The sequence below is a fragment of the Ursus arctos genome, unplaced genomic scaffold, assembly GCF_023065955.2.
Source record: "Ursus arctos isolate Adak ecotype North America unplaced genomic scaffold, UrsArc2.0 scaffold_33, whole genome shotgun sequence".
In the NCBI taxonomy this organism is placed as follows: Eukaryota; Metazoa; Chordata; class Mammalia; order Carnivora; family Ursidae; genus Ursus; species Ursus arctos.
In genome coordinates this window covers 28,485,351-28,513,152 of record NW_026623019.1, presented here as the reverse complement: position 1 = coordinate 28,513,152, position 27,802 = coordinate 28,485,351, and the positions used below count along the sequence as shown (strand labels likewise).

General features: G+C 45.5%; 1 protein-coding gene across 6 annotated transcripts in view; it reads right to left on the bottom strand.

The window, feature by feature from the left end:
- LOC113249954 (uncharacterized) overlaps positions 1-27,802 on the bottom strand; it is an 89,280-nt gene that overhangs the window by 8,104 nt on the left and 53,374 nt on the right. For 3 of the 6 annotated variants that reach the window (XM_057305558.1, XM_057305557.1, XM_057305554.1), the window contains 12 exons: positions 12,623-12,685; positions 7,173-7,225; positions 6,740-6,764; positions 6,041-6,105; positions 5,532-5,559; positions 4,586-4,662; positions 3,969-3,993; positions 3,266-3,330; positions 2,648-2,672; positions 1,947-2,011; positions 1,435-1,465; positions 489-565 (listed from right to left, as the gene is read on the bottom strand). In XM_057305558.1, the coding sequence (XP_057161541.1) occupies positions 489-565; positions 1,435-1,465; positions 1,947-2,011; positions 2,648-2,672; positions 3,266-3,330; positions 3,969-3,993; positions 4,586-4,662; positions 5,532-5,559; positions 6,041-6,105; positions 6,740-6,764; positions 7,173-7,225; positions 12,623-12,685 (599 nt within the window). Of the gene's footprint in view, positions 1-488; positions 566-1,434; positions 1,466-1,946; positions 2,012-2,647; positions 2,673-3,265; positions 3,331-3,968; positions 3,994-4,585; positions 4,663-5,531; positions 5,560-6,040; positions 6,765-7,172; positions 7,226-12,622; positions 12,686-17,116; positions 17,350-24,158; positions 24,306-27,802 lie in introns of all 6 variants that reach the window. The other 3 variants (XM_057305555.1, XM_057305556.1, XM_057305559.1) reach the window with 3 other exon arrangements.

Sequence of the window (27,802 nt, the reverse complement as noted above, 5' to 3'; positions counted from 1 at the left end):
CACAGTGGTTGAGTCCAACAACCCCAAAGTAAGTGAACTGGATGCCTTAGGAAGTTGTTTTTCCTGGGGGACATGTCTGTCCAGTCCATTCAGGACGGTGACTACAAAATGCTTCATCCAAGCAGGAGAAAGTGTTACTGAGGGACAGGATCCTACCACAGCGTTTAGAACCACGTTTGGTGTCGCCAATGCTAAATGTCCTCTCGAATCAGCTAACGGTGGGCAGGGACAACCACTCAACGCTCTCCCCACCAGGGAAATTACATATGTAGAATCTCAAAAGTATATATAGCTTTTTACATAAAATCTGTATATAAAAATATTTTCATTTCCATATACAAGCAGTTGACATTAGGAAAATGATTTTTGTTTTAGTATTATGTTCAATTCGCCAACACAGAGTATACTATCTGAATTTCATCTGAATTTGATTGGAAAGAAACCCAGAAAGCAACATTTGTTCCTCGGGGATAGACAGGCGAGCTCACCTTGGCAAGAGGCAGGCCTTCCTCCTCTGTGATCCTCTGATACAGCCAGGACCAGACAGCGCCATCATCAGTCACATCTAGAAGGACACAGAGTACCTGTCAGCGTATTGGTGCTGCTGCTCAAGAAAGATGCGGGGAGGGGCGCCTGAGTGGCTCAGTTGGTGAACCATCTGCCTTCAGCTCAAGTCAACACCGCAGGGTCCTGGGATCGAGTCCCGGATGGGGCTTCCTGCTCAGCAAGGGTCTGCTTTTCTCTCTCCCTCTGCCCCTCTCACCTGTTTGTGCTCTCACTCTCTCTCAAATAAATAAAATCTTAAAAAAAAAAAAAAAAGAATGCCTCGAGGAGTATTGCTCTCTATGAATGGGGTTAGAGCATATGGAGGCATTTGGTTCCCAGGCATGAGCTGAACGCCCTGCTGGGCCTCCCGCGTTAATAGGGCTATAATGTGTGCGCTGTGATGAGATTTCTTTATCTCGCCTTGTCTTTTCGTCTCTTTTCTTTTCTTTCTTTCTTTTTTTTTTTTTTTGGTTGAGAATGTGGGCAATGGGAATTGTGCAGTGGCAGTGGGATACACCTCCTGGAGACATATGCAATCTCTCTCTCACTCTTTCCATCTCTCCCTCTCCCTCTGTGCATCTCTCTGTCTGTGTCTGTGTCTCCCTGTCTCCCACACAATCACACACTCACAATCACACCACATAGAGCCACAAAAGACACCCCAACACCAAGCCTCATGCACACACACCCACACCACACACAGGGAATACAATGGCTTCCTAGGACTGTAGACACATGGACACACTTTTTCACCTGGGAAATCTCCGGTCCACCACACCCCCACAACCCAATCAGGGTGGCTCGCCAGACGGAGGATTGCAAAGATGCCCCACCTGCATTAACATCTAGAGTTTTATCTAAGGAAGAGGCTGATACCAGAATACGTACCGCTCTCGCTGGTGGTGGTTGATGGTGTCACCTGCAGGTACAGAAAAGAGGATACTGTGAGGCTCAGGTCATGCTACACACTGTCTGGCTGAATGAGCTTTATTTCCCTCAATGACTTTAGGAACCCAGATGGAACACAGTGGTTGAGTCCAATGACCCCAAAGTAAGTGAACCGGATGCCTTAGGAAGTTGTTTTTCCTGGGAGACATGTCTGTCCAGTCCATTCAGGACGGTGACTACAAAATGCTTCATCCAAGCAGGAGAAAGTGTTACTGAGGGACAGGATCCTACCACAGCGTTTAGAACCACGTTTGGTGTCGCCAATGGTAAATGTCCTCTCAATCAGCTAACGGTTGGCAGAGACAACCACTCCATGCTCTCCCAAAAAGAAAAATTATATGAGATCTATATGTATAATCCCAAATATACATTGTCTGATTTTCATCTGAATTTGATTGGAAAGAAACCAAGAAAGCAACATCTGTTCCTCGGACAAAGAACTTCTAGCTCACCAAGGCGAGAGGTGTGCCTCCGGCGCTGTCTCCTTTGATGGGATCCATGTCTTCCTCCAAGGCATCTAGGACACAGAGTACCCGTCAGCACATTCCTCTTGTTGCTCAAGAATATTCATGGAATGTTGCTGGATATGGACATGAGGCTGGGGTGTATGGAGCCAGCTGGTTTTGAAGCATGGACTGAAGTGCCCCTGCTGGGCCACCCACTGCAGTAAGGCTCTAAAGTGCGCAGTGTGATAACATGGCTTTGGAGAAGGGTGACATCATGCAGTATCTGTCTGACATATCTCCTGGAGAAACACCATTCTCTCTCTCTCTCCCCCTCTCTGTCTCTTTCTCGGTCTTCTCTCTCTTTCTCTGTCTTTGTCTCTCTGTCTATGTCTCTCTGTCTTTCTATCTGTCTTTGTCCCTCTCTCTATCTCTCACACACACACACTCACAATCACACCACATAGAGCCACAAAAGACACCCCAACACCAAGCCTCACACACACACACCCACACCACACACAGGGAATACAATGGCTTCCTAGGACTGTAGACACATGGACACACTTTTTCACCTGGGAAATCTCCTGTCCACCACACCCCCACAACCCAATCAGGGCGGCTCGCCAGACTGAGGATTGCAAGGATGCCCCACCTGCATTAACATCTAGAGTTTTGTCTCAGGAAGAGGCTGATTCCAGAATACGTACCGCATTCACCGGATGCTCCTGTGCCCTGCAGGTACAGAAAAGAGGACACCGTGAGGCTCAGGTCATGCTACACACTGTCTGTCTGTGTGAGCTTTATTTCCCTCAATGACTTTAGGAACTCAGATGGAACACAGTGGTTGAGTCCAACGACCCCAAAGTAAGTGAACTGGGGATGCCTTAGGAAGTTGTTTTTCCTGGGGGACATGTCTGTCCAGTCCATTCAGGACGGTGACTACAAAATGCTTCATCCAAGCAGGAGAAAGTGCTACTGAGGGACAGGATCCTACCACAGCGTTTAGAACCACGTTTGGTGTCGCCAATGCTAAATGTCCTCTCGAATCAGCTAACGGTTGGCAGAGACAACCACTCAACGCTCTCCCCACCAGGGAAATTACATATGTAGAATCTCAAAAGTATATATAGCTTTTTACATAAAATCTGTATATAAAAATATTTTCATTTCCATATACAAGCAGTTGACATTAGGAAAATGATTTTTGTTTCAGTATTATGTTCAATTTGCCTCACAGAGTATACTGTCTGATTTTCATCTGAATTTGATTGTAAAGAAACCAAGAAAGCAACATCTGTTCCTCGGACAAAGAACTTCTAGCTCACCATGGCGGGAGTTGTGCCTCCGGCGCTGTCTCCTTTGATGGGATCCATGTCTTCCTCCAAGGCATCTAGGACACAGAGTACCCGTCAGCACATTCCTCTTGTTGCTCAAGAATATTCATGGAATGTTGCTGGATATGGACACGAGGCTGGGGTGTATGGAGCCAGCTGGTTTTGAAGCATGGACTGAAGTGCCCCTGCTGGGCCACCCACTGCAGTAAGGCTCTAAAGTGCGCAGTGTGATAACATGGCTTTGGAGAAGGGTGACATCATGCAGTATCTGTCTGACATATCTCCTGGAGAAACACCTTTCTCTCTCTCTCTCCCCCTCTCTGTCTCTCTCTCTTTCTCGGTCATCTCTCTCTTTCTCTGTCTTTGTCTCTCTATGTCTCTCTGTCTTTCTATCTGTCTTTGTCCCTCTCTCTATCTCTCACACACACACACTCACAATCATACCACATAGAGCCACAAAAGACACCCCAACACCAAGCCTCACGCACACACACCCACACCACACACAGGGAATACAATGGCTTCCTAGGACTGTAGACACATGGACACACTTTTTCACTTGGGAAATCTCCTGTCCACCACACCCCCACAACCCAATCAGGGCGGCTCGCCAGACTGAGGATTGCAAGGATGCCCCACCTGCATTAACATCTAGAGTTTTGTCTCAGGAAGAGGCTGATTCCAGAATACGTACCGCATTCACCGGATGCTCCTGTGCCCTGCAGGTACAGAAAAGAGGACACCATGAGGCTCAGGTCATGCTACACACTGTCTGTCTGTGTGAGCTTTATTTCCCTCAATGACTTTAGGAACCCAGATGGAACACAGTGGTTGAGTCCAACAACCCCAAAGTAAGTGAACTGGATGCCTTAGGAAGTTGTTTTTCCTGGGGGACATGTCTGTCCAGTCCATTCAGGACGGTGACTACAAAATGCTTCACCCAAGCAGGAGAAAGTGCTACTGAGGGACAGGATCCTACCACAGCGTTTAGAACCACGTTTGGTGTCACCAATGGTAAATGTCCTCTCGAATCAGCTAACGGTTGGCAGAGACAACCACTCAACACTCTCCCCACCAGGGAAATTACATATGTAGAATCTCAAAAGTATATATAGCTTTTTACATAAAATCGGTATACAAAAATAATTTCATTTCCATATACAAGCAGTTGACATTAGGAAAATGATTTTTGTTTTAGTATTATGTTCAATTCGCCAACACAGAGTATACTATCTGAATTTCATCTGAATTTGATTGGAAAGAAACCCAGAAAGCAACATTTGTTCCTCGGGGATAGACAGGCGAGCTCACCTTGGCAAGAGGCAGGCCTTCCTCCTCTGTGATCCTCTGATACAGCCAGGACCAGACAGCGCCATCATCAGTCACATCTAGAAGGACACAGAGTACCTGTCAGCGTATTGGTGCTGCTGCTCAAGAAAGATGCGGGGAGGGGCGCCTGAGTGGCTCAGTTGGTGAACCATCTGCCTTCAGCTCAAGTCAGGACCGCAGGGTCCTGGGATCGAGTCCCGGATGGGGCTTCCTGCTCAGCAAGGGTCTGCCCCTCTCACCTGTTTGTGCTCTCACTCACTCTCTCTCAAATAAATAAAATCTTAAAAAAAAAAAAAAAAAGAATGCCTCGAGGAGTATTGCTCTCTATGAATGGGGTTAGAGCATATGGAGGCATTTGGTTCCCAGGCATGAGCTGAACGCCCCGCTGGGCCTCCCGCGGTAATAGGGCTATAATGTGTGCGCTGTGATGAGATTTCTTTATCTCGCCTTGTCTTTTCTTCTCTTTTCTTTTCTTTCTTTCTTTCTTTCTTTCTTTCTTTTTTTTTTTTTTTTGAGAATGTGGACAATGGGAATTGTGCAGTGGCAGTGGGATACACCTCCTGGAGACATATGCAATCTCTCTCTCACTCTTTCCATCTCTCCCTCTCCCTCTGTGCATCTCTCTGTCTGTGTCTGTGTCTCCCTGTCTCCCACACAATCACACACTCGCAATCACACCACATAGAGCCACAAAAGACACCCCAACACCAAGCCTCATGCACACACACCCACACCACACACAGGGAATACAATGGCTTCCTAGGACTGTAGACACATGGACACACTTTTTCACCTGGGAAATCTCCGGTCCACCACACCCCCACAACCCAATCAGGGTGGCTCGCCAGATGGAGGATTGCAAAGATGCCCCACCTGCATTAACATCTAGAGTTTTATCTCAGGAAGACGCTGATTCCAGAATACGTACCGCTCTCGCTGGTGGTTGAAGGTGTCACCTGCAGGGACAGAAAAGACGACACCGTGAGGCTAAGGTCATGCTACACACTGTCTGTCTGTGTGAGCTTTATTTCCCTCAATGACTTTAGGAACCCAGATGGAACACAGTGGTTGAGTCCAACGACCCCAAAGTAAGTGAACTGGATGCCTTAGGAAGTTGTTTTTCCTGGGAGACATGTCTGTCCAGTCCATTCAGGACGGTGACTACAAAATGCTTCATCCAAGCAGGAGAAAGTGTTACTGAGGGACAGGATCCTACCACAGCGTTTAGAACCAGGTTTGGTGTCGCCAATGGTAAATGTCCTCTCGATCAGCTAACGGTTGGCAGAGACAACCACTCCATGCTCTCCCAAAAAGGAAAATTGTATGAGATCTATATGTATAATCTCAAATATACACTGTCTGATTTTCATCTGAATTTGATTGGAAAGAAACCAAGAAAGCAACATCTGTTCCTCGGACAAAGAACTTCTAGCTTACCAAGGCGAGAGGTGTGCCTCCGGCGCTGTCTCCTTTGATGGGATCCATGTCTTCCTCCAAGGCATCTAGGACACAGAGTACCCGTCAGCACATTCCTCTTGTTGCTCAAGAATATTCATGGAATGTTGCTGGATATGGACACGAGGCTGGGGTGTATGGAGCCAGCTGGTTTCCAAGCATGGACTGAAGAGCCCCTGCTGGGCCACCCACTGCAGTAAGGCTCTAAAGTGCGCAGTGTGATAACATGGCTTTGGAGAAGGGTGACATCATGCAGTATCTGTCTGACATATCTCCTGGAGAAACACCTTTCTCTCTCTCTCTCTCTCTCTGTCTCTATGTTTCTGTCTTCTCTCTCTCTTTCTCTGTCTTTGTCTCTCTTTCTCTTGCTCTCTCTCTCTCTCTCTCTCTCACACACACACACACACACTCACAATCACACTACACAAGACACCTAACCCCCAAGCCTCATGCACACACACCCACACCACCCAGGGGGAATGCATTGGTTTTCTAGGACTGGAGACACATGCACATAGTTTCTCACGTGGAGTCTGCTTTTCCCCACACTCCCAAGCCTCAGTCCTACCAGGAACCTGGAATCAGATGGCTCTCCAGACTGAGGACAGTGAGGACATCCCCCCAACCTGCCTTACCATCTAGAGTTTTTCCTCAGCAAGGGACTGATTCCAGAATACGTACCACCTCCATATGGTTCTGGGGCCACCTGCATTTACAGAAAAGAACACACCCTGAGAGTCAGGTCATATGCATACTGTGTCATCACCGGTTCTCTTGGTGACTATTGAAAACCAAATGAGAAACAGCAGGAAAGACAAAGGCCCGGAAAGGAAGCACAGTGTGCACCCATGGAAAAGGCATGAGCTTTTCCTGGGGGATGGATCTTTCAAATTCCCTGAAGCACAATTACAAAACTCTTAATTCAGGGAGGAAAAACCGCTTCTGAGTAAAAGGTCCCCTACCACAGTTTACAACCTCCCCTCCCAACACCCCAAGAAAATGGTACCTCACGTCTAAAAACTACACTGTCATGTTGTCATAGCTGAACTCACTTCAAAAAGACGAAACTCAAGTAAGAAACATTTCTTTCTCAGGCAAAGACAGCCAAGCTTACCCTCGATGTGTTTGGCCATGGTGCTTTCTTGCCAAGGTCCTCCTTGGTAGACTCTGAAAGGACACAGAGTAAGTGTCAGTCCATTGTTGGTCCTACTTGGGAATTACTCTGTGATCACTGTTGATATGGACACGGGACAAGACTGTATGGGAGTGACTGGTTAAGAAGCATGGGCTGAGCTGCTGCTGGGCCATTCTTGGTGGGTGAGGAAAAGCAAACAAGAGGATGAGAAAACGAAGGAGAAACAGACTTTTGACTTTCTAGCTTAAGGCAACCTGATCGATGTGAGTCAGTTAGTCTACAAAGAGGTCGCCTGGTTGCACACTGTGGTGTCGTGAGGGAGCGCCACCCCTCCCTCTGCCCATAGCGAAGTCTCTCTATTTGTTCTGCCAGGACGAAGCTCCTCCAACTGGCCATCCGAATGGGAGACAGACTAGAGGACACAGAGTACCTTCCCGCCACGGTGCTCTATCTCATGAATGACTCAGAGAGCTCTGCTTGACTTGAACGACAGAACAGTGGAGATGGATGTGGTTGGTTAAACAGCATGCAGTTGCCAATGGCAAGATTTGATTCCTTCTGATGGTTGAGTAATTTACAGTGTATCTATATTACAAACTGAGGGCTGCTGAAGGGGGGGTTGGTGAGGGATGTGGTTGGTTTAACAGCATGCACTTGCCAATGACAAGATTTGAGTCCTTCAACAGTTGAGTAATATTCCCATATATCTAGAGAACACACTGAGGCTGCTGAAGTGGGGGGATGGGGTAATTGGGTGATGGGCCTTAAGGAGGGCACTTGATGGAATGACAATTGGCTGTTACCGCAACAGATGAACCACTAAGTTCTACCCCTGAAACTACTAATACAGTATATGTTACCTAATTTGAATTTACATTAAAAAAGAAAAGCCTGCAGTTGGCTATTGGTGAGCCCCCTTCTTCATGGAAGGAGATGCAGAGAACAGAAGCAGCAAAGAAGGGAGAAACAGAGTCCTGGCTTTGCCATTGAAGGCAAAGGTACACCTGAAACGAACGGAATATGGTGTGTCAACTCAACTACTTCCATTCAAAAATAATGATGAAAAATAAAGACACCCTAAAGACAGAAGATAGTCCAAAAATTTAAAAATATGAAATAAATAAAAATAACATCATTAATCTTATGGTATTTTTCTGTCCAGTGTGTGTCTCATGTATGTGTTCACTGAGTCGGGTGGCTCTCCGTGCTAGCAGTAGTCATCCACTAATGGGATGGTCCTTTACAGTGGGAAGCCTGGGTTCCTCCTGACGTCCTCTACCCCATCTCTGTAAGAGAGGTGCAGGAAAAAGAGTGGACCCTGGGTTAGTAACCAAATGTTACTTGGAGTTCTTATTTGTCCTTGTTGCTTGGGTGTGTCATTGCCAGTACTGGAGGCTTTCTGGGGCTCAGGGGGATCATGCAATCAAAGAGCACTAAACTATCTCTTGATTCCCGTTTGGGGCCAGCCGCTGAGAAGTGACCCAACACTGAGAGAGATTTACCAGGTTTTTCAATGTTGTGCCTCCCAGTCTCAAAATCTGTGAGCTGGACAGACAGTTTGGACCTTCTGTGTGCTTTTCACACTAAGGGCTATGCCTAAGTCTGCCCTCCATGTGACCACTGAGGCCACCTCATAATGGTAGACAGTACTTGGGATCTCTGTAGACTCATGCAGTTCAGATATATACACAGGCCTTGGAAAGATCCTGCATGGTTTCTGTTGAACCCATGGCTCAGAGCTATGCTTGTCAGTGTGGGAAGTGCAGTTCAGTATCTCAGAGTAGCAGCATGGGCCCAGCCATCTGGGTGCATATTTTGGCATTTCCACTTAAGAGCTTGTGTGCTTGGGTGCATTCAGCTCTGTGCCTCAGTTTCTCCATCTGAAGAGTGCCCTTAGCAAGCAAAGTACTGCATTGGTGGTGAGGGTTGAATGGTTAGTGTAAGTAAAGCATGCCGTGGAAATGCTCAGGAAGGTTCCTTGGAGGTGAAATGTCTCGTCTGAGGTGGCATAACTTCACAAAACTCAGAGCTGCAGTCAAACTCTGCTGTCCAAGCTCCCAGGCCAGTGCTTTCCCCACGACACACACCTGCTTTGTCTAAAAAGGACTCCTTTATGTTAAGCCAGACCCGGTGTTTAAGGAGTCACATAAAGGTCTCAGAAATGCTTTTGCTGACTGCCTGAGGACACACTAAGTGGCCATTTCCCAAAATAATGTGCATGATGCTTCCAGAATGAATTAGTTGCCTGACCTGACAGCTATCTGGTCCAACACGACGAACACCAGTTGACTGGTGGGAGAGAGAGCTTATGTACCTAACATACTCATGTTCTACAACGTGTGAAACTCTATCATCTTGTGAAATTTCCTCCTCCTACATGTGAGCACCTCAAGCTAAGACCTGTTGCCCAGTCATGCGAAAGACCAGAGCTTCGCCTTTGCACAGCACGCTGGATGCAGACTCAGGGGACCTAACCTGTGCATTACCTCACAACCACATGAATAGAGGCTCGTGCTTTTCTAAAGCTGGAGCTCTATGTGCACAAGGATGCAATTGTCTACATACAGAAATTCATATGTCTCTTCATCTCAAAACGTTACCTTTTCTTTTTTCTATGTTACTAACTCCCTATGTACATGTGTATCTATCCATCTCTGTCAATGGGTTTCTTGGTCTGTCATTGTGTGTGAAAGGCTGGATACTCAATGGATATATGTAAAAACACATACATTCTCTATTTTCACTAGTCCATACCTCTGGGAGGGTAACACGTTGAGCGAAAGCATATGGCTGATATTTCTGTAAACCTCTAACTTAGGATAACAGCCAATGTAAAAGGTGGAACGTCAAAGAAAACGTGTGTTTTGCTACATAAGCTGACATCTAGACACAGGCTTCTCAGCTGTTTTTGGAGACCTGGTTATATGAATGGAAGCAGCGTGTGCCCAAATATCTTGAAGTCAAGACACATTTCAGGAGAAGGGAGATTGAAGGCACATGAAGACAAAAGTAGAGGGCTCCACATGCAAGGATCATGGCAATCACTGTCCACCCTACGAACAAGAAAAAGCCTGAAGACACTGAGAAATCAACCACTCTCGGATCCATGGAGAGGGGAGGACACAGGACAAACCATGGCCCTGAGGAGACAGGAAAGGGAACACAGGGAATCCAGGTTTCCTGGAGCACAGACTCTCTAGCAGAATATACTGTTTCTCCAGCTCACCTGGAACATTCAGCAAGAGACCAGATGCTGGGCCATAAAACACACCCCAACACATCTCAAAGAGTAGAAGCAATACAACAGCTGCTCTCAGACCTCTATGAAATTAAACTAGAGCTCAACCACAGCAAGAAATCTTGGGAAATCCCCAAATAGCTGGAAATTTTTAAAAAATGGTCAAAGAGGAAGTTTCAAGAGAAACTTGAAAAGATTTTGAACTAAACGAAATGAAAATATACGTTGAAAAAATGTATGCAAAGGCAGTGCTTGGGAGAATTTATACTACTGAATGTCATCGTGTTGGAAAGTAAGAAAGATTCAAAGTGAATAGGCTTCCTCCTTAGAAAACAAGGCAAAAAAGAGTCATGTCATATAAAGCAAGTAAGAGAAAAAAAATCATATAATTGCAGATACCAATGAAATGGAACACAAAAAACTCTCAGACAAAATCAACCAAACCAAGACAAAAGCTGGTTCTTTGTAAATATCAGTAAAATGGATAAAGCTCTAGCCTGACTAGCCATGAAGAAAGAGGGAAGACACACATTAACATCAGATGAAAGAGGAGACGTCACGTTGAAAGGATTCTAAAGGAATACATGGAAAAATTCTAGGATTCCTGAAAGGAAAGAGGCCAATTCCTTCAAAGTCACAAAACCCAAAACCCACTGAAAGGAAATAGATGATCTGAACAGGCATGTATCAAAGACATTTAACTGATAGTTAATACATTTCCCAGAAAGGAAGAGCCGGCCCCAGATGGTTTGACTGGTGAATCCAATATCAAATCTTACAAAGCAAAACACAGTCTTGCTGTGTCATCCAGCCATCTCACTCCTAGGTATTTACCCGGTTGAGTTGAAAAATGTGTTCACATGAAAACTGGCCCAGGAGTGCTTCTATCGGCTTGATTTATGAACACCAAATCTAGAGGCGACTAAGCTGTCCTACACTAGGTGAACGGAGAAACAACCGGCAATACACCCTTACAATGCAATACAATTTGGTAATAAACAGAGCTGAGCTACTGGAGCACATAGCTGGCTCACTCAGTTAAGCATCCAACTCTTGATTTGGGCTCAGGTCATGATCTCAGGGGCATGATATCCAGCCCCATGTCAGACGGGTTCCCTGCTGAGCGTGGAGGCTGCTGAAGATTCTCTCTCCCTCTTCCTCCGCCCCTCCCCACACACTTTCACTCTCTCTCTCAAACAATAATAAAAAGGAGATTAAAAAAAATAATTGAGCTATCAAGTCACAAAAAGATATCAACGAATGTGAACTGTATAGATAAAAGTGAAAGAAGTCAGTCTGGAAAAGCAACATGCTTTACGGTTCCAACTAGATGACATTCTGGAGAAAGGAAAGCTATAGAGATGACAAAAGGTCAGCGGTTGTTAAGATTTCTAGAGAAAGGGCAAAGGCATGAATAGGTTAAACACAGGATTTTCAAGGCAGTGAAGTAACTCTGTACATGGTGGATACACGATTTTATGCATTTGTCAAAACCCATACTCCTGCACAACACAGAGCAGACCTTCCTAGCGATGCTGGCCTTCAATGAGTATTAATATCGCTACACTGGTTTGTGATTCGTGACATATGTTCCACACTGATGAAGCTTTTAAGGATTGTGGAAATTGTGCGCCAAGGGAGAAGGGTGATAGGGAAACTTTCTATATTATCTGCTCAGTTATTATCTTAATCTAAACCTATTCGAAGTAATAATGTCTATTCATTAAAAATAATAAAAGATCTATTTTTCCTAATATTTAATAACAGACTAATGTCCATTCGTTAGCTTCACTATACCTACCATAAAATGTGAACAGACTTGAGTTGCAAATGCCATTTGACTACTGTGGTTATAAACTGATGAGTAACCAGCTAAATTAAAATTTTCACACGTGAAACAAAAATAATATGGCTTGGCATTTTTGTCTTAAGTATGGGACACTAAAAACTAGTGTAATGATTCTTCTTCTTCTTTTTTCTTTTAGAGACAGAGAGTGTGAGCAGAGGAGGGGCATAGGGAAAGGGAGAGAGAATCTGAAGCAGGCTCCATAATCAGCATGGAGCCCAACACGGGGCTCAATCTCATGACCATGACATCATGACCTGGGCCAAAATCAAGAGTTGGACACCACCCAGGTGCCCCTAGAATAATTATTCTTGAATCAACTTAATGAATGAATTTCCACGGTACCTTCGACAGGGTCAGAAGCGGGGTGAACCTTCGGCTTTATTCTCCTGGCCAGCTTCCAGAGACCTAGAGAAAATATGGATGTTTTCTTCACTTTTGTTTTTTGTTTTCTCAGAGACCGTGGGAAATGCATGACAACAGAAAGAGCTGTTGACATCTTGCTATCAGAAGACCATAGGAAAAGGAGTGATAAGTTCATCAGAGTTCAAACTTTTGATCCCATGGTTCATCATTTGCCTAGCAAAGCCACCTGAGTCAGAGAGGGCTTTAGGAAGGTCTTAGGGTTCATATAGCCTTCAAATACCCCACAGAGAATGTAAACTGATGCAGTCACTATGAAAACACAATATGGGACTTCATCAAAAAAATTCACAAAAGAACTACCATTACACCCAGCAATCCCACTCTGGGATAAGAAATCCATTTGAATTCAAGTCTAGATTTCAGAGAAATATCTGCCCATGTTCGGTAGCACTATTTACCAAAGCCAAGCTATAGAGACAACTTAATGTTGAGTGGGGGAGCCAGGACAGGAATGGAGTTGGTTCCTTGGGGAGAGAGGTCCCAGAACACCTGACACCTGCCCAGACACCTGAGATCAAGCCCTGCAGCCCTGAACCAGGGCTCCCTCATCTCTTTCTCATATCCTCCAGCCCCGAGTTGTCTGTGGGAGACAGTGGATGCCCTGGGGGAGGTGCCTGAGCCAACAGCAAAGTCCAAATCCTAGCTCACCTTCGCACATCTAGGTTTCAACCCCTGACCCAGAACACAGTGCAGATGCCCCTTGACAAGCCCCTCTGAAAGGCCAGGGGAAGCCCAACTGTGGCCATCCTCCCACAGCATTCACCCTACTAGCTGTCTGATGTGGAGCCTTCCCCGGGACCAGTTGAGCACCCTCAGGGATCAGTGGTCTGCAGGGCTCCCAAGCTGATTCAGAACCCAGAACTTTCCAAACTAATTGTCACATGACAGCTCTACCAAGAATTAGCTTCCCTTCAACTGACCAACCCTGGCTGAGCAGTTCCTGTGAATTAACTGGAAAAATGGCCACCTGGGCTAGTGCTTTGCTGGTTGAATAAATGAAGCCTATGACCTCTAGTATCTCACTGGTATTGATCTAAGTAAGTCTCCAAACTGCCTGGGCTAAGGCCTGGCTAAGAGTGAACCGGGACTGCACTGGCTCTGAATGGGCACCTTCCCTTTTCCTTCCTTCCTCCCCCAGATCCAGTCTTTATAGACTCCTCATCCTTCTCTAAACCCTGCAGTGGCAGCAGGGGACCAAGCCCCACCTCCTTTGAGAAGGACCCCTCAGGGGCGCCTGTGTGGCTCAGTGGGTCACGTGTCTGACCTGGCTCAGATCATGATCTCAGGGTCCTGGGATCGAGCCAGGCCTCTGTTTCTGCACTCAGCTTGGTGCCTGCTTGTCCCTCTTCTCCCTCCCCCCACCACATCCCCCTTACTCACCGCTTCTGCTCTCTCATTCTCTCTCAAATAAAATCTTTTTTTAAAAAATCAGGGAATATACAAAGGACACATAGAGAGAGACCCTTCCATACCCACACCCTGGAGAAGCTCCCCCATCACGACTCTCCGTAAGGATCACCCAGACCTGTTTTGCATTTAAATCTATCATCTGCTGTATACTATTTTGCACATGATAATAAGCAACCTTTTATTGAGAGACTTAGATTCAGATCTAAGCACGACTTTCTGTGGCATTTCATCTCACATCCTTTGTGAGGAAGCTCATCAATTGTTGACGATTTGTCAATAATGAAGTTCTATCATTGAAAACCAAGCACCATTATTCATTTGATGCTGTTTGACTTCTAGTCTTGCTTTGCAAGGCCATGTGTATATAGTCATGAAGCATGGCCTCTCTCCATGCTTGCACTTACTAGCCAACAATGGGAGAGCTCCGGAAGGAGCAAAGGCCCCCACTGGAGCATGGACACTCCCTGGCCCAGCTGGACAAGCACGTCCAAACAAGGATGATGGACAGCAGGCTGTTATGAGTGTTTGAGTTCTTGTTGGTCACTGTCCCTAAAGTGTGTAGTTCATGGCATTCAAGCATTTTTTTAGGGCTCATGGGGAGAATGTTATCAAATCTACAACACTATGTCCCCGATTTTTTTCTCTCTGTTTTTAAAATAGGCTCCATGCCCAACATGGGGACTGAACTCACGACCCTGAGATCAAGAGTCAAATGCTCCACTGGCGGAGCCAGCCAGGCACCGCCCAGCATGCTCCCTATTCTTATTCTATTTGTGCCATGCCCTGAAGAGTGACCATGCCATGACACTGATTGGCCAGGCACTGACCAGCTCTGGACAGAAGGTTAATCATGAACTGGTTCTTTGAGTCTTATTTTTCCTTGTCCCAGCAGTGTCCCTAAGGTCACAGGATGTCGGCATGACTAGGGCTTACTCATACTGACAATGCCATCAAACACCATGAAAGGGTCTCCTCCATTCTGACCAGATTGAGGTCAGGTGCTGAGGAGTAGCCCAGTGTTCAAACAGAGTTTGACTGTCTTGTCCTAAATGGTGCCTCCAAACCCTCAGAATCTTTGAACTGAACACAATCATGGCTTCAAACGGACCAGGCTTTCTACGTCCTTTTCAGATGAATGACTATGGCAAGATCTGGACATCTATGGCTCAAGAGCTTCCCTGGGCTATGTGACCACCGAGGTGACCTCATAATGACAAACAGTGTTTGGGATTCCCCTTGGCTCAGGGAATTCCTGACATCCATGCAGATGCTAAAGCTTCTTTGCACAGTAACTACTGATCCCATGACTGAGTCATAAGTGCAGTTCGGTTCAGTAGTTAGAGCACGAGCACTGGACTGCAGGCCTGGGTTCACCTCCTGGCTCCTTTACTTAGAGGAGTTCATGAACCTGGTCACATTCATCTCTGTGCCTCCGTTCCTCCACCTGAGGAACAGGGAGAGGAAACAAATCATCGCATAAGTGTGTGATGAGCATTGAATGAATGAACACCTGTCACGTGGTCAGAAAGGTGAATTAGAGGGTCTAGATCTTGTCTGAGATCTCACAATTTCACAAGTTCCAGAGCTGGATTCAAATCTGGGAGTCTGAGTTCCCAGACCATTGCTCTGTGACACACAGCTGCTTTGCCTAAATACAAGCATTTTACCCCAACACGATTTCCTCTGGACAGAATCAGAGGCAAACAACAACAATAACAACAAAAAGCAAACGAGCAAACCTATTGCATCTCCCTGAATCCACTCTCTGGGGCCCTTGTCCACAAATATCCATGACTGTTCTCTAGAATGTTCCAGTTGCCTGTCTTAAGGTCAGCAGATCAAATGAGATGAATCCCAGTGTAAAGGAAGGGAGGGTCACTGTTACAAAGTCTTGTGTTTTCAAACATGTGAAACAATGTCATCTTGCATTATTTATTCCTCGCACAAATACAAGTGCCTCCAAACAAACTAGGAGTTCCTGAGACCCTTGTCAACTCATAGAAGAAAAAAATAACATAGCTTAGCTTTTGGGAAGAGATCTGGATGAAAGTTCAGGAGAACTAAGAAACACATTACATCAAAACCACTTTAATGTAGACACGTTCTGTTTTCAAGCTACAATCCTATGTGCAAACGTATGCAATCATCTATATATACATATATACTTATATATATAATGTGTGTGTTTCTGCTCTTGTGTCTACATCACCTATTTTTCTTTGTGCATCACTAATAATCTGTGTACTTGCTTATCGATCACTCATTAACTTGATCCATTAACCAGTTACCCATCTTTCACCATATATTAAAGGCCGGCTATTCATTGCGGCACCGAGAAAAAAAGGTCATGCTATTGTCACCATACTTACGTCTGGGGCACTGAATGGGACGGGTGGTAGCATACCATTGAAATCTCTAGAAAATGTCATTTTTGATAACACCCAAAGTTCTTAGAAATGGAAGGGTGTGTTTGGGGGTCATAAATTGAAACATAGACCCTCATATTCTGAGGATCTCTTTGGGGCAACTATTGATAGGAACGAACCCACATGTCCCCAAAATCCTGAAATCCATAACCCTTTGGGGATGAACGGTACAGGGCAGACATTATAACACACTGAGAAAATAATGATAAATGTCCTCCATATCAACCTTTCTGGGTTCACTCTAAATTTCAGAAATGCATAAGGTGAATATAGAATTTAGGATGCTTAAAAAAACTTAAACGAACATAGACACTGCCGTATTTCCCCCCCTTGAGAACCTAGGGGTGACAAGTGAGGGGTGCAGGATATCATGGAAGTAGTCCATTGTTCTCCATGGAGGACAAAAACCAAGGCTCAGTAGAACCACCAACAGTAGAAATCAAGGGATAAAACAAAACTATAAAACATGTGTAGATGAAATTGGGAGAGAGGAAATTTTCAACGATGAGAAAAATAGTTTGAGAAAGAGTGAACTGAGTCCTAGCAAACAGCATTCAGAAGATCATTAGGAACATACCATCACAGCAGGAACCACAGCAGAAACCACAGCAGGAACCACAGCAATTTCCCATTCTGAGTTGGAGCAGCAGAGCAAACACCAATCCCTATGAATGGGTCAGCTCAAAGAGTCCCAGCTGGAAAGGACAGCAGAGGTGTGGCTCAAGTCACCATGGCGATGGTGTCATCATAGACCTTTCAGAGTCAATGCAGCTGCACAGCGGCCAACTTCTGGTGTCGACAGGGGCCTGACTTCACAGACAAGGGGGGCATGGGAGAGTAAATGCTTTGTTTCGAAAGTTGAACCCCACTCTCACACTTTCTCACTCTTTTTTTTTTTTTTGAAAATAAAAGACATGAGGGGGGATGACCTGCCACCCCCCCCCCAAACAGAGTCACTAGCCAAACTTCAGGGTGAAGAGGGAAAAGAAAAACAGATTGAGAATAAATAGAGGTCCCACTCTTGATTTAAAACACCATCCCCACCCATTCTATCCTCCAGTCACCAGACATGTCTAGAATATAGTTTAAAATGGGTCCCAGGTGAAATGAAGAGCAGTGTTCACAGAAATTCCGTTCTTCAAATCATATTTCTCTAAGTATATACTAATGAAATTATGTCATTCTCTCACCGTCTATGCATACTACCTGATTTTTCTCTGTGTATAGCTGAGAGGATGTACTTAGTTACCTCTCAACCTTTGTGAATTTCTTGGTCAGTATGTGTATGTAAAGCAGACACTTTCCTGAATAATGAGGGGGGAAATATCACTGTATTTTCACCACTGCATTTCTGTAATAGTGAATGGGTTGAGGGCAATACACACAACTAGTACTTTTCTAAATGAAGTACTTTAAATACTCCCCAAAATGCAGGGTTCAGTGTGTGTTCTGGCTCATGGATGGGCACTCAATAGACACAGGATTTTGATCTGTTCTTGAAAAGTAGCAATGGAAACGGAAGGAACCAGCTCCAAATATACATAAAGAAGGAAACCTTTTAGAACAAAACCAAGTGCCATGGACTTAACCAAGGAACTACAATACATGCTAAAAAACAAACAAACAAACAAACAAACAACAAAAAAAAAACTGTATGTAGTCGGGGAACCTGGTGAATCCTTGGACTTTGAATTTTGGCTCGGGTCATGATCTCAGATTCGTGAGATCAAGCCCCAGAAAATAATGGCATAAAACAACCCCTTTACTTTGGTAAAGTACTATTTTGGTAAACCTGGTCACAAGGTTAGGAATTCATCCAGGACACAATGCTGACATTAGAAAATGAAAAGTTTCACATATCCACACCCAGGATGATCCCCACTAGGTAGAACTTGGGGTCCATGAAAAGAGCAGCTCTAGGCCCAGTGCCAATAAATAAATGAGGGCTTTCTATTTCTCAAATCCACAATCCAGAATCCAAGTTTTGCAGGCAGTTGGAACTTCCTGAGTTAGTGAACAAATTCTTTGCAAATGCCCACATCTATTCTTTGTGTGTTCCCCAGATCTACTTCCCAGTAGGGTGGCCAGAGGGCAACCAAGGGGAGTCCATGATGCCAGTTGTGTAGCTGAACCTCTCAGCACCTCTTTCGGATTCTATCTGAACCGAATGCCCACTTTGGACACTCCTCAGGGTAGCAGAAATCATGAGGTTGTCATTGGGTGTATCTACATCTGAGGTCATACCCATTGGAGAGAAAAAACAAATTCAGCCACTGGTCAGAATGCAGAGCCTGGACATAGAAAAGGCCCACATATTCCTTTTGCATTTCAGTGGCTTCTCTCTGCTCTTTCCACAGTCAATAAACCTTCCCACAGAAATCTGTCCTGAACATCGAACTCAGGACTCAATTAATGATGCCTATAAGAGAGACCTTGTCTCACAATCATTAAGCAGTGAATCAGTAAAAATGTTGTAAGGAGGGAAATAAGCAAGACCAGACATAGGGGGCAGTATGATTTTTGAAGCCTTTGCTTTTTTTTTTTTTTTTTTTTTTTTTGCACTCTGGGGTAGCCACATCCTATTCCATATCAAAAGGTTAAGACACACATTAGTAGTATTATTTTTCCCCCACAAAGCCAAGAAAAAGGATGAGACTGTGCTACATGTCTTGCGAGGGAAATCAAGAGTCGAGGCAGGTGCTTTCCATAGGGAATAGATTCCACCTGAGGTTTGGCATGGCAGGGAGACCTTCCACAAGGGCACCAGTCAAGAGCCCAAAGGAGGTGGGGAAGCAACGGGAAAGGAAGAGTGTATGAGGCGATCGCTCCTCCAAAGAATAGATGTCTCACAAGAAACCAATCTGTCCTGATAATAGACTCTGTCGGGTGGCTCACTTGTGTCCAGAGCAGGACTCAACCGTCAGTCTTTATCAGAGACCTACCAGGTCACTCTACTCTGCACTTGGGACTGAGGGGCACAGGCCCATAAAATGCTCAAAGTCAGATAATTCCCACCTTTCATGGGGAACCAACTGTGATATCACAATCTCTGAGTCCTTAGTGAGGAAGGGGGCAGTGGGGTCGTTTCAGCATCCATGGCTTCACCTAGGGAATAGCTCTCAGCTAGGCTCCACATCTTTGATCTTGGAAACCAACTTCCCCTACTGCCAGTCGAACCTGACTCCATTCTTCCAAAAGACCACAGAGCACAGAGGACCTCCATGGGGGGGCTTTATGCAGTCAATTGGTGCAGTGGAGGGAGGAGATGTGTTCATGTTTCAAGTACACCCGTGTGCTCTATTTCCTGACACCAACCACAACCAACTAGCCAAGTTCTCCAACAATTCAATTCATACTCCACGGATTTCAGGGCTCAGTCCCACAAGTCTGTCCCCACTGCAGAGGCCAGTCACAAATGGGGTGTTCAAGCTACCCACACTTCTGCCCAACCACAAGGTCAGGTACTCCCTCAGACCCCCTCCTTAGGGTTGATAATTTCACTAGAATGACTCACATCCACAAGTGGATGGATAAAGAAGATGGGCTCCATGTATACAAAGGAATATGACTCAGCCATTCGAAAGGATGAATTCTTACCACTTACATCGACCTGGACGGAACTGGAGTGTATTATACTGAGTGAAATACAGCAGTCAGAGAAAGACAAGTATATGGTTTCACTCATAGGTAGACTCTAAGAAACAGTGCAGAGGATCATAGGGGAAGGGAGGGAAAACTGAACTGGAGGTCATCAGAGAGGGAGAAAAACCATGAGAGACATTTATGTATATGAAACAAACTGAGGGTTGCTGGAGGTGAGGTGGGTGGGGGGATGAGGTAATTGGGTGATGGGCATAAGGGGGGCGCGTGATGTGATGAGCACTGGGGTATACGCAAATGATATATTATTGAACACTACGTCTGAAACTAATGATGTAGTATATGCTGCCTAATTGAATTTAAATTTTAAAAAAGGGAAAAAAATTATAAATACACTGTAATAAAAGTTATATGAATGAAGGGGAAAAAAAGATCGACTCAGAAGTCAGGAAAGCACTTTACTTACATCGACCAGTTTATTATAAAGAATACAACTCAGGAAATGCCCAATGGAAGAGATGCGTGTAGCAAGGAAGGTCTAAAGGGGGTGGGGAGTGGTGGAGAGCTTCCACACCTTCTCTGGGGGAAAATCACTTTTCCAGAATATTAATGTGTTCACCAACCTCTTGTTCAAGACTTTTTATAACCCAATCTTCAGCCCCCTCCCCTCACAGATGGCAGTGGCTGGGGCTGAAATTTCCAATCCTTGACTCCCAGTTTGGTCCTTCTGGTGACCAGCCCCACTGTGATGCCATTTCTGGGCCCCACCCTATGTCAGCTGTTTAGCCTAAACTCTGGAGAGGTCTGTTGGAGATTTTATGACTAATAAAAGGCTCTCTTATCCCTCAGGAAACTGCAAGGATTTTAGGAGTCCTGTGCCAGGAACCAGAAATTTATTTATTTATTTATTTATTTATTTGTTTGTTTGTTTGTTTGTTTATTTATTTTTAAATTTTCCACAAAGCACTTCTCCAGAAAGGCTAGGCAGACAGGACATTGGCTTGCCTCTTCAAACTACTTCATGGTGGCTTCCCAGAGGGAGATCACCTGGACAGTTGAATGGCAGGATCATCTGTGATTTAAATGCTATTGTTTCCTGAAATCCTTTCATCCTTAAAGTGGAAATACCTAATGGGTCCTAACTAAATGTCCTTTCTAGTGCTAACGAATAAACACACAAAATCAAGGGCACATGGTCCAAACCGAGAGAGATCTGAAATGCCGATTGGAAACCAAGTCTAGAATCCTCACTGGGCTTTGAGCTGAGACGGGAGAAGGATCCAAACTTAGGCGGATCCCCAGCTCTGCCTGCAGGTCCTGCCTGGCCCAGACACTAACCCAGAGCAGGGTTGAGTTTAAGGTGTCCTGACAGGGCAGAATTCTCCACCTTCTAGATCAGGGCTCTCTGATAAAAACCTAATGCAAGACACAGACATGGTTTCATGTTTTCTAATAAGCACACTGGAAACAAGAGCAACGAAAATGGTGAAGTAAATGTAAATGATGTTTTGGGTTTGGTTTTGTTTTTTAAGGAGGCTCCTGCCCAGTGTGGAGCCCAAGGCAGAGATTGCACACACAACCATCAAGACCTGAGCTGAGATCAAGAGATGGCCTTTTAACCAACTGAGCCACCCAGGCACACTAAACAATGTATTTTTAATTCACTATCCCCCAAATGTTCACATTTCCACATGTGACACAAGAAAGGTGGCCACATTTCAAGGGCTCAAGAGCCACTCCGAGCTGGTGCTACCATATTGGACAGGGCAGACAGAGATCGTTTACATCATGGAATCCTATCGGCCAGTGCTGTTCAGGCTGTCTCAGGCTATACTGCACTTTGATTTATGAACATCCTGAAATAATCCACTTCTTCAGACTGAGTACTGAGACTCACATCTGTGCCTGGGATTCTCAAACCCAGAGTCAATGTGGGACAGAATTACCTACATGTTGCCAGGCATGGGTGGTAGTGGCTCAGTAACGGTTTAATCAACCTCGTCTAAACTCTCCATCTTGCTCTCTCCTTAGCCACCCTCTGGAGAATGTGAGAAACCCATGAATGGAATGAATGATTATCAATCATTTTAATGAATGAAAATAAATTAATGTAGGGCTCCTCTCTACTCGCCTTGAATCCTGGCCTCCAGGCGTTTACACGGTGATGAGGCTTCCATTGGCGTTCTCGCTCTCCCTGTATTCACATCCCGTCAATGTCTCTTCAGTCTGAGATTATTTTTACTCCATTAAGGGGTACATAATAGAATATTATACCCAGAGGGTGTATCTTCCAGGTTCTCTGGACACATTCTATTGGCTTTGAGTGGTCCCCAAGCAGGGAGTGCTTTGGCCCCCAGGGAACACTCGGCAATGTCTGGGTACATTGAAGGTTCCCAACTGTGGGGCGGGTGCTACTGGCATTTGGTGGGTAGAGGCCGGGGATGCTGCTCCACACGCTACCAGGCTCCCTGCAGCTCCCACAAGAGTTCCCTTGCCCCAAATGTCAACAGAGCCAAGGTTGAGAAGCCCTGTCTTTTTTTTTTTTTAAGATTTTATTTATTCGACAGAGATAGAGACAGCCAGCGAGAGAGGGAACACAAGCAGGGGGAGTGGGAGAGGAAGAAGCAGGCTCATAGCGGAAGAGCCTGATGTGGGGCTTGATCCCATAATGCCGGGATCACGCCCTGAGCCGAAGGCAGACGCTTAACCACTGTGCCACCCAGGCGCCCCGAGAAGCCCTGTCTTAAGCCATGTCTGCTAACCCCCTTTAAGAAAAATGGGGGTTCCTAGGGGAGCCCCGCATTGAGCTCTGCATTCAACATGGAATCTGCTTGAGATTCTCCCTCTCCCTCTGCTCCTCCAACTCATGCTGTCTCTCTCTCTCTCTAAAATATACAAATAAATCATCTTTAAAAAAAAGAATGAAAAATGGGGATTCCTCCTGATCTCTTTTAACCCAATATTAAACGGCCAATATCTATCTCTATGGAATTAGTCACAGACCCCACTGATGTAAAAAGGAATACACCTATTCTTATATTTCAATTTTTTCAAAGTAGCGAAAGTGTTTTGGGAAGTGTTCTCTCAAAGCTCACTCTCTGGACCCAGTCATTTCTCCCCAACTGTTTTTCTCCATGATTGCAAATATGTATTTTCAAGCATTGTTAGACAAACTGGAATGGGCCCCAGGCCACCTGAAATTGGACAACAGCCTTTCCTTTTTGAAAATTTTGCAAGAGAGCATAATAGAAACGAGACATCTAAAGTTGCAGTAAATCATATCGTGTCTTTTATCCAAACTAAAATTCATATTCACAGAACAATTATTACTGATCAGCCATTTCACACCATTTTTCACCCCTTGTTAATGCTAATAAAGTGTATGAGTTTTGAATCTGCGGGTGGCTGACCAAAGTGTGACCCCACAGCATGTATAGCCTGTTAGAAGGCTGTGTGCCTCACAGTCAAATCCAACCACCATTTCTAAATCTTGCAACTCACGGGTTTCGTATTTGCTTTCTTTTGTTCGCCACAAGTTTGGATACATTTGAAAATGTCCAAGAATAATGAGAATTGTAGACTTTACTTCTGAGATGGGAAATTACAAATAATTTTCATAACATCTTCATATTTCCCTTCTTGACATCGTACCACAACTTAGGTAAATGGCCTTTGGTTTATTCTTTAAATAATGTCCAATCAAGTTTCCTCCCTTCAATTATGTTATATTGTTTTACATTACTCCTAGATAAGCAGGAAAGTGTAGGGAGCATGAAAATCAAGAGATAATATAAGGGAAATCAGATTGATTTCAAGTTATAAAATTAAATTCTACATCAATCCAGTAATAACTATTTGTTGTCTACTTTTTGCTGGATACTCCTTGTAGTTGATATCCAAAATCAAGACCACAGACCCAGCTATTAAATTTGTCTCATTCAAAAAGAATTAAGACCACATCCATCCAAAAAGAAAAGAATAGTAACCGATTCTATTAGAAATGTTTATAAGTTGGGTACCTGGGTGCTTCAGTCGGATGGGCGTTGGATTCTTGGTTTCAGCTCAGGTCATGATCTCAGGGTCCTGGGATCCAGCCCTGTGTCAGTTCCACACTCAGGAAGGAGTATGTTCCTCTCTCTCTCTCCCTGCTTGTGAGTGCTCTCACTCTAAAATAAATAAATAAAATCTTTAAAAAAGGTATTTCTAAGAGGGAAGTTTAGAGTGATACAGGCCTAACTCGAGAAACAAGAAATGTCTTGGATAAGCAACCTAAATTTACACCTCAAGGAAACAGAAAAAAGAACAAAGGAAGGCCAAAGTTAGTAGAAGGAAGTAACATATCAGAACAGAAATAGATGAACTACAGACTAAAGAGACAATGGAAAGACTTTTAAAAAGACAATAGAAAGATCAACAAAAGACCCGGTTCTTCGAAAAGAACAAAGCTGACAAATTTTCAGCTGGACTCAGGGTGAAAAAAGGAATGAGAACTCCTAAGCGGCAATGGAAGAGATGTTCCCATGGATTCGTAGATATACAGAGGCTCACAAGAGACTACTACTAATAACTACTTCCCAACACACTGGACGACCTAGAAGAACAGGATAAATTCCCAGAAACATGCAACCTTCCAAGACTGAATCACGAACTGACAGAAATTCTGACTAGACCAGTTACCAGCGGAGAAATTAAATGAGTAATTGAAAGCCCCTCAATAATCAGAAGTCCAGGACCAAATGGCTTCACTGTAAATTCTACCAAATGTTCAAAGAAAAATGAATACCAATCCTTCTCAAACTTTTCCACAAAAAAAAAAAAAAAAAAGAAGGAACGCTTCCCAAATCATTTTAGGAGGCCAGCATTGCCCTTAACAAAAGCTGCCAAGACACCACAAGAACAGAAAATTACAGACCAGTATATGTGATAAACATAGATATAAAAATCCTCAACAAAATATCAGCAAGCCAAATTCAACAATACAGGAAGAAGTACGATCAAGTAAGATTTATTTCACGGATACAGTGTGGTTCAAAATCCAAAAATCAGGGGCCCCTGGGTAGCTCAGTTGGTCAAATGTCTGCCTTTGGCTCACGTCATGATCTCAGAGTCCTGGGATCCAGCCCCACCTCAGGCTCCCTGCCCAGCAGGGAGTCTGCATCTCCCTCTTCCTCTAGGCCTCCCCCTGCTCCTGCTCTCTCTCTCTCAAATAAACAAAATCTTAAAAAACAAAACAGCCTATAGGCCCTCCCTCCGTACTCAACACCTCAACTGTCAGCAAGTCCTAAGCCAGGCTTCAACCCCACCCCCAACGCCAAAGAGACTCTCAGCTTCTCATTTCCAGCCAGTGAAGCAGAGTAGCATAGGCCACTCCCAAATATGCCATTTTCACACATTATTTTGGATTAAAGTTACTTAAGAAACGGCCAGTGCCAGAGGACACTCGGACCCTCCCTTGCTGCACCAGGAGGAAGAGAGCCAGCCTCTTCACCAGCCATGGGCAGGTTAGGGCCGAGGTGGCTATACAACCTTGTTACTTCACTAGATTACCACCCCAAGCCCAAACCCCTCATCTTGTCAACGCTTCACCAATTGACTCTTTCTATTCATGAAAAGCATTAAAAACAGTCTGCTTTGGTCACTTTTGAGCCTTGTGTTTTGGGGGCTCCTGTACATACAAAATTAAATGTTTTTTTCCTGTTCATCAGTCTTTTAAAAAATTTTTTTATTATGTTATGTTAGTCACCATACAGTACATCATTAGTTTTTGATGTTGTGTTCCATGATTCATTGCTTATGTATAACACCCAGTGCTCCATGCAACACATGCCGTCCTTAATACCCATTACCAGGCCAGCAGATCCCCCCACCCCTCCCCTCCTAAACCCTCAGTTTGTTTCCCAGAGTCCATAGTCTCTAATAGTTCATCCCCCCTTCAGCTTACCCCCCCCCTTCATTCTTCCCTTCCTTCTCCTACCAATCACCCTGTTCATCAGTCTTAGGTCAACTTAATTCTTGGACCAGCTGTAGAACCCAGAAGGGAAGAGGGAGAAGTTCTCACCCCCACACAATGAATCAAGAAAACAACTAGCCCCCTCTTATTAGCGCCTCTGCATTTCAGGCACAGGACGCATGTCCATTTTACCCCCGAGGGCCAGAAAGGGACACAGTAAACAGAGGACAGAACTGGGCCTTCAGTGTGGGAGCCCCGTCCTGCCCAGGAGGCCCTCCTGCTTCACACAGCTCCTTCCTGCTCTAAAATGGTAGCATTCTGATGATTTCAATAAAAGAGAGACAAATGGAAAAGAAACTGGTCACTCTCCAGGAAGGGGATTTTGAGGGACTGGGAGAGACTACAAGGCATGTGGAACAAAGGGAGGCACGTCCCAGTGCCAGGGGGTCAACACCAGCACAGCAGAGAGGCAGAAACTCCAGGGCCAGGGTTCCTCTGGAGAGGATGAGTTGTTTTGTAAAGTGGACAAAAAAACCGGGGTTGTCTGGAAGAGCCTTGGGGTACATGCACCAGGAATAAGGTCAGGGCGGTGGGTCCAAGTCCCCTACAGCAGGGCCTGGAGCCAGAGCCATGGCTAGGTCTATGACGGGCATGAGAACCTGTGAGGAGCAGCCCTGACCAGCCCAATGCCAGAGCCCTCGGCCACTGGAGCCCAGAGCACCAAGGAGGGGTAGAGAGTGCATCAGGAAGGGAGGTGGCCCAGGATCCTCTGCATGTCACATCCCACGGGCTGTGGTGGATCACTGTTGGCCGTGCTGGCCAGCAGAAGAGGAAGGAGCCGACTACGCAGGGGCAGGTGCTAGAGACGCCGGGGCTCTGCCCACACAAGATGCTCTCTGCACTGTGGATGTTGCTGCCTGACTCCTGAGGGGCCCAGGGAGCTCCAAGACAGCCCAGAGTGAAGAGTTTTCTCAGGAGGTGAGCCCAGGAAACAGAGGAAGCTGACAGAAGGCCTGTTGAAGCAGTTGCTTTGCTGGGCCCCCAAGGATCTGCCCACTGGGTGGGGGGGGGGTGGCAGGGGCTGTGGCGGCATCCCCCCAACCCCCAGGAGTCATGGGCGGGGGGCTGCTGGTCGGCAACTCCCCTAGAAGCCCGGCCCCAGGGTAGAGAGCACCCTCGGGCACAGGGCACTGCCAGCGTCCCAGACGCTGCAGGATGGGCCTTGGCCCATCACTCACTGCGGGAGTGCCGGGCCCCGACCACGCACACGGCATCTGCCACCATCCAGAGGTCACGGTTACTATCTTCGGGGCTGCTTCTGGCCATCATTTTTCTATGCATATGAACGTGAAACAAAACTGATTTTACTCCAAGTGCAGACTTTTCATTCGTGTCTTCTCACTACATCTCCCAAGCGTCATTCTTTTCCTTCAGAAACGTGAGTTTTGATGGCTGTACCATTCCACCGCATGGACCTGCTCTTCCAGGTGCCACCAGCACTGAGCCAGAAGCAGGGTGTTTGCAGCTCTATTTCCCAGGGCTCCTCTGCCACTGAAACACAGAGACGACGAGGCCCACTTCCTACAGCCACGGCACTGGCTCTGAGGCAATGCATGGGACAGCAAGGACAGCATCACCATGTGCACCTGCAGGAAATCCCGCTTATTATCCCTGCCTCTGCTCCAGCTCCCACATGAACCACTGGGAGAAAGC